Here is a 7,362-nt window from a genome sequence, read left to right as displayed (position 1 = left end):
AGTTTGTTTTTTTATTATTTGCAATAGACAATTCTTTGCTTTTAATTATCATCTAGAAGTAAATACTGATTGGACATTTAATGGCTGTAGAAAAATGGCATCAACCGTGCATAGATTGGTTCCCTAAGTCTTGCGGTTAGGATGCTACTTGGTCTGCCACTGGGCTTGATTTTTCCTGGAAAATGAAGGTTGGATTAAAGCGTTGCGGAAGCACATCTGCAATTGTGTAACCAAAACTGGAAGAGGCACTGTTTTACCTGGTTGCTATCCCAACAACTGGCATAATGCAACACTGTAGAAGAAAAAGGCGAAGCAAAAGTGAACAGGTGGGGAATAGACTTGATGGAGGGCATCAGAAGCCTGCCTATTTATTAATAAAACCAAGTGTTTAACCTGGCCTTTTCATGGTACTTGAGATCAGGACTTCTAAGTAAAACTGGGATTCTTACTGTGTTTTTTTGCTTTGAACAGTAGCCAGGCTGCTAACCATAGCCACGATGCTAACACTGCCTTTGCAACAGTGGCAGAGCAGAAAAGTTGTCTATTTCTGCTTTAAGAGTGATTTGTGTTTCAGTGTTTCAGTTTTGTCTGCCACATGTTAAATAGGTTGCCTTGTATGGAGTAAAGCTCAATAACTGAATAACTTCTTTATGTGCATGTCCATGTATGATGGGCTACATGAGGAGGGGGGAGGATATTTTATGTTGTAAGACCCAAACCTGTTGCAGGATCAGCTCTACTTAGTGCTTTCATTATAATATTTAAATGATAATACATGAAGAATTCTGCAGTATTTGCAGAAAATACCACTTTTTATTTAAAAAGGTTTTAAAAGTCGAGTTTGTTGGATTTAGCGACATCTAGTGGTGAGGCTGTGCATTGCAACCAACAAAATACCCCTCGCCTCTCCCTCTTCTATGGTGGCCACTTAAAACATGAATGGCCCTCTTTAGAGACAGTGTTTGGATTGTCTTCTTTGGGATAATGTAGAAACATGGCGGTCCACGATGGCGGAAGAGGACCTGCTCCCTCCTTCGGTGGATATAAAAGACTCATTCTAAGGTAACGGAAACATGATGGTTCTTAAATTCAGCTGATTTCTCACTTATCAAAACATAATTATAAATATTACGTTTACATCCTAAATCTTACACACTGGACCTTTAAAGGCTCTGCATGCTACAGTCAGAGTAGCAGCTCTTGTGGTCGTTTCAGTTGCAGGAGATTCTTCACACAACACTAGTAGCCTAGGCCTAGTTCGTTTGACGAGAGAGTTCCTGCAACAGGCTGTCACACTTTAGCCGTGAAGGTGAAGGCGAAGGCCTCATCAAAAGCTCAAACTGCTTCCTGTGGAGCCGCCAGGGACGAGCTCCACTGTCACCACAGGTCACAGAAGAGGTGACCCCGCGCTCCAATAACCAGCAGCAGATGAGCCAGCGCAGGAAGACGCCACGGGAGTCCAGGAAGTGGAACATGTTTGGAGAGAGTGTTCTTTTGGCAAGAGGGGTGGTTCGCTGGTTTATTTTGGGGGCCTCAGCGACAGCCCTGCTGCTTTCCTGTTTTCTTTCCTGAAGAAGGTCTCAGGTTAATGGGGACAGATAAAACACGAGAATAGAGACATTTCTCAGGAACACCCCTTTCCTTTTATTCACACCACGAATGATTTATGAAAGCCTATTCATCTCACAGACTACCGAAAGCCAAAACACTAAACTGTCATTCAACAAGTGGCTGATTTCCAAAGGGGAAAGCAATGTGGCAGCCTTCACTGATTTAACTGAACAGTGGTTGAACGTTTTTGACCAATGTGGAAGAAAAAATCAATGAGACAAGCAACACAAACTGGATGACAATGATCTTGGAAGCCAGTAGGTGGCAATCTACTCAGCCATTCTCACCAAGCACCTGCGTCCCTCTGAATGGAGGGTTTATACTGTATACTACAGGCTTCAGATCTTTTAGTGACAGCTAACAATCCATGCAGCCTCACAATGCAGAGCAACAATATATGACAAAATCTCAGCAGAGAAAATAAAGCACTATCCAGGATTGTGGTAAACACTTACTGTGAGCTCTGTTTTGCTCGGTTTCATGTCTGCCTACCACCACAATATCAAGCTGCCATCAGGCTTTAAACGATCCTCCCTGCTGAGCTCGACATGCAAAGGCCTAACTGAATATCCGCTGGGCTCCTCCTGCATCAGCGGGACATTACATTCATATTGCTGATTTTATCAGATGGCCCTGCCATTGTTGCTTGCCTCTGGTCCGTGTCTTTCATTTCCCTCTGAGTCACCAGACTGATCCAAATTTATTATTGTTTGTGCTCAGGAGGAAATTAATAAATCTCTGAGGAGGAAATTAGCGTTCCAGACAGTGTGGGTTCAGTGTAATACATGCATGCACACAGATATCCCCTTTTTGTTTTTAGCATTAACTGGATCCGTGCGAACAAAGCTGCAGCACTTGAAAAATTGAGTGTGTCTTTGCACCACGCAGAAAAATGGGTGTTTTGTCACTCAAGCCTTATGAGTCTTAACAAATTACTTAACATCCATGCATGTGAAACACCAAATATCCACCACAGAATGATGAGAATTTACAAGGGACTTCTGTACTGAGAATTTAATTAAGCTGAATTTCTGTGAATAAAAAAAAACCACAAAAAAAACCTCTTCCTCTGCACATTGGCCAACATTTGTCATGTCAACAAACTACTGATCACATCAGTTGAGCAACACTTTATGCACCGAGCAGATGCGGAGACAGCAGCTGTGATTGGTCCGTCGCGGTGGGTGTTTCCGCATTCCGCAGAGAGCTGTCAGCGGCGGCGCGAGTTGGAGAGGGGACGGTCGCGTCTGTGCGCAAACCTCCTCGGTCATTCCCAGAGGAATATAGCGGTCCATCGCCAGGGAGCAGGGATGCCTTACATGTTCATCAGCACGCAGATCCGGCTGGTGTGTATCCTGCGTGTGTGAATGACTCGTGTGGTGCGTTCAGAGGAGGCGCGCTCGAGTTGGACATTCAGGGGATTTATTGATTTGGCAGAGCGACACAGCGCATGTTACTTATCTATGAAGGTTAAAGTTATGCATTGGCCTGTAATATTGTGCATGCGTGGGAAACAGCAAACAGGCTACGAGCGGAGCAGCGTGCTTGTGCTTGTGTTGTTGTCTTTTTTCTTTTTTTTTTGCCATGGTGCCCTAAATTAAAAACACATGTTGCCCAGTTGTCGGCCTGCGCATGTTCATTCTGTTGTCTGCACGGCTCGAGCAGCCTAATTCCTCAGCCTCAGAGGTAGTGGATGATCTATTTTTAGGCTGGCCAGTTATTACAGATTATGATCCGCACCTGCCAGAGGGCTGCAGGTGTAGCCGCTGATATGCAGCCAGGTCCTGCACAAATAACAGCTATTGTGCGGCAAAGCAATCATTTCTCAGTTAATCTTAAGCAAACCATCAGCCGTTCAGTTAATGTACATAATTACTTCTTACAGGAGAACGGTCCAACTAATGTGGGAGATGAATATTCTGATCCAGCTGTGATGAATTACCTGGGAGCAAGGAAAACAACCATGCTGGGAAACAATTTGTGAGTATTGAAAAGCAGCTCTGTGAGTAAATGTGGCAGGTAACTAGTCAAGCCTGAGCAATCCTGCAAGACTTAAGGGGAAACCTAGCCAATTTCACACATTTAAGGAGGCATATTATGTTCATCTTCATGTTCATAATTTTATCATGGGTTACCACTAGAATAAGTTTACATGCTTTGGTGCTCAAAAAACACATCACTTTTCATACTGTCCAGTGCTGCAGCGCTGTAGCTCCTGTCTCTTTAAGGCCCACCTTCCTGAATACCCAGTCTCCTCTGATTGGTCACTTCACACATACCTGACCCATCATCAAAAACAGTGCAGCTGTGCTGAATCAATTCTTACTTGCCAAACTAGACACCAAGCATAAATTATGCAAATGTGTGACATGGTGACGTAGTGTAATGTCACAAAGTAACAGAGTTAAAGGCGGGACTACGGTCGAGGCATTTCAGGAGCAGGGCTTTCTGTTGGAGAGAAGAGCTTCTGTTGGTGTGGCCTTGACCTTTTTAACTTTCAAGATCTTTTACATGCACAAAAACATATATAAAACATTGAAAGAAAAGGGAAAAAAACAAAAGAAGGTCTCCTTTAAAGTGTGTTTGCAGGTCTTAATGGGTGTTAATGTGTATGTGTATATGTGAAAAAGTAATATAAAGCATTTTGTGGCTCCAGAGGAAGCTGAATTTCATCTAAAAAAAAAATTGCCTCCAGTGATATCACTCTGTGGCTATGTTGCATTGTGGGTAATGTAGGCACCAGGTTTTGAGAAGCAGTCCACTGGTCTAGTATTGCACTCCTATAACACTTTTGGAGTCATTATGGACAGTTTAAAATCAAATAATCAAAATCTGTACAGCAGAACCAGAAATAACGGCCCTTTAATCCACATTACCCACGATGCATCTTAGCCACTGAGTGACATCACTGGAGGCAATTAATCTTCCTCTGGAGCCACAAAAGGCTTTACACTTTTTTTTTCACATATATAGAACTCCCCAAGACCTGTTGACACACTTTAGTGTGTACAATTGGAGGTGTTACCCTTTACAGGTACATGCTGTGAAGGTTTTGACCATAGAGCTGTGGAGCAATGTTTTAAAGGGGGGTCTGCATCTTGTTAGCATCTCCTCCACGCACACAATACTCAGTACTTTCAAAGGTTTTACATTATTCCACTGATCAACATTTGGTGTGAAGCGCCTACAAATAAAGCTAATTAAAACAAAGGTAAACAAGAAGACAGGGAACAAGCAAACACATTTGTAAACAATGTTCATTTTAAATTATTCCAGAAACTATCTCTTCAGATGTTTTATGAGGAAGGGAATGTATTTAACCCTTTTAATAGGTCTCACTGACACGCACAATGTGTTTTGTTGAGAAACAGCAAATGTAAACAAAAAACTCCTCAGGGTACTGTACCTTTAAAGTTCCCTCACAGGATGAAGAACTTTTATCCTGATTTGATCAAGTAGTAAACTGTTATGTGTAAACTGTCCTCACACACATGCCGAATCAATTCCCAGGTGTGCTGTAAATGTGCTCGCACTGGGCAATATTTCCATATTTAGGCACTTAATGCTGGCGTTTCTTTCATTTCTGGCAAAAAACGTGTACATATTGACGACAGAGCTGAGATCAGGTCACATGGTTGAGGAGGGCTGCTGCTCTACAGATTTTAGAGTAAACCATTCAAGCTGATGGAATACAGATCAGGGAAGTGTTGTCATTGGCAATCTGATTCAAATGCTGCTGGGAAATGAGGCAAGGTGTGGAAGGAAGTGAACAAGCACCAGAACAATTAACAGCATTCTACTTTCCCAGCAAAGTTTACTGAAAGACAGAGAAATCCCACATCTGTGGAAAGTGAAATTACTTTGTGTTTATGCACATTTAGTTCTGAGTACCATGTGGACGACCCGCCTCGCCTGGTGTTGGACAAGCTGGAGAAGATCGGCTTCCGCGTGCTGACGATGACGGGGGTGGGACAGACGCTGGTGTGGTGCCTCCACAAGGAGACGGAGTGATCGGAGTGTTGACTGTACCAAAATACCTGCAATATTCTGCAAAACACGGATATGTTGAAAGTTTACGTTCCTTTGTGTTAAATTTTGAATTTTACGTATTGAAAACACTTTTGCTTTTGGTCTGCCTCGGTTTGGGCACATAAACCACTTGGTTAGGGTCAGGAAAACATGTTTTTTGGCTTTTTTTGTCAAATTTTGTTACCAAAACATTGCTGGAAAATGTCCCAGCTGTCAGTCGTCCCTCCACATACCTAATATAAACATAATGTGATACGTTTGATACGATACGTTGTTGATATGATTTCAAATTTGAATGAATCCGTGGTTTGCAGAATCACAAAATGCCTAAAATAAGCCTTTAAAATGATGAATTGTGATGAAGAACTACATTCAACACACTGACGGCTGCTAAATCAGCCCTTTGTCAAGTGTAAATAAAGTTTGAGATTATCCTAGACATAAGGTTTCAGATTACCTTCAATAGGTGACAGGTCACCAATATCAGGGGCACATTGAACTACATTCCAGAGATTATACCGGACCCTTTTCCCATATTGTTCGCTGTTTACTAGTGGTGACCAAGTGTAGGGAGTGAGGGCCAGTTGTACTGTTTATATGTCATTTGGTAGTAGGACTTAATTGTGAATGGTTGTAAATTCAGCCTTTGCAAAAGGCCTCACCCAAGTCAATGAACCAGTATGCTTGATAGATTTGTACTTGGAGCATTGTGAAAGGATGTTTTTGAAAGTGTATCATATGCTCATGATTAAATGATGTAATGATGTGGTGTGCTTGTCTACTTATTAATTAAAGAAAACAATTTAAAACCCTTATTAGATTAACCACAGACAAAATGGAACACATGTACAGTAGATAGTCCTTTGATAATAATCCATAAAACAGACATTAAACAAACATCACATACGAAAAATGATTTTGATAGAGCCCTCACAGCTCTGTGGCACCTTGCAATGATGCTGCATTCACAAAGATGAGGCACTTGTACTGCGGGCACGCAGAGTGCAAGAGTCTGCCTGTGAGAGCCAAAAAACACTGGGTGGTTTCATTACAGCCCCAGGTCTGCCAGCGCATGTCTGGGGCCAGCCCGGATCACTAACCCGCAAACCAGAAACCCTGCCAGCCAGCTCCGAGCCAAACTCGTACCAGTCCTGCTGCCTCACACATGACTTAGCTTCCACCTCCGCATTGATGATCAAAAAATGCTGGTGCTTCCCAGCTCTGGAGATTCCAGAAAGTGTTTGCACACACCAAGAGGACAAGTCTGACTAGGGCAATGTAAGAAAAAGGGTACGATGAAGCTTCAGAGGCTCTGCTGTAGGCCTAATCTCTGATAGGACGGATCATACATCAGGCTCATCCTCCCATCCGGTTTCGCATGCAGCACAAGCCACTGTGGGCTCAGGGCAGGGTTGGTGGTGAATGTGTTTCCTGTAATTGTATTTCCTCTGTTGTCATTTGGACAGGGTTTGTGTGTTCCTGGGCTCTTTTTTCACATTGCCGGGATATGAAAAAGGCTACACATAAACAAAACCATGTGATGAGGGGATTTTGCAGGAGGAGAGCAGCAGATGTCTCCCACCACACCGCACCACTTCCACAGCTGGACATTGTGTAACAGCCACGGCGAGGCAGCGCTGACTCGCCGAGAGATGGATGACTGGGTTGGATGTTGCGAAGCTGCCATGTGGCTCCTAAATAACACAATGACAGGAGAAAGCA

At 43.1% G+C, this 7,362-nt stretch overlaps 1 protein-coding gene across 1 annotated transcript; it reads left to right on the top strand.

Moving 5' to 3' along the window:
* Positions 1–2,790: 2,790 nt before the first annotated feature.
* On the top strand, positions 2,791–6,409 carry gchfr (GTP cyclohydrolase I feedback regulator). Its single transcript, XM_084380737.1, has 3 exons — positions 2,791–2,957; positions 3,497–3,591; positions 5,493–6,409. Exons 1-3 carry the CDS (start codon positions 2,922–2,924, stop codon positions 5,620–5,622), a joined length of 261 nt encoding a protein of 86 aa, XP_084236863.1. The 5' UTR covers positions 2,791–2,921; the 3' UTR covers positions 5,623–6,409.
* The last annotated feature ends 953 nt before the right edge of the window (positions 6,410–7,362 follow it).

Source organism: Pagrus pagrus (assembly GCF_965226575.1).
Source record: "Pagrus pagrus genome assembly, chromosome: 18".
Lineage (NCBI taxonomy): Eukaryota > Metazoa > Chordata > Actinopteri > Spariformes > Sparidae > Pagrus > Pagrus pagrus.
Note: the sequence above shows the minus strand (reverse complement) of the source record. Positions and strands in the feature narration are given on the sequence as shown.

Coding starts and splice junctions, on each gene's coding strand:
- gchfr (XM_084380737.1), top strand. CDS start 2,922: ATGCCTTACATGTTCATCAGCACGCAGATCCGGCTG. Junction 2,958..3,496: donor TCAGCACGCAGATCCGGCTG/GTGTGTATCCTG, acceptor TACTTCTTACAG/GAGAACGGTCCAACTAATGT. Junction 3,592..5,492: donor ACCATGCTGGGAAACAATTT/GTGAGTATTGAA, acceptor ATGCACATTTAG/TTCTGAGTACCATGTGGACG.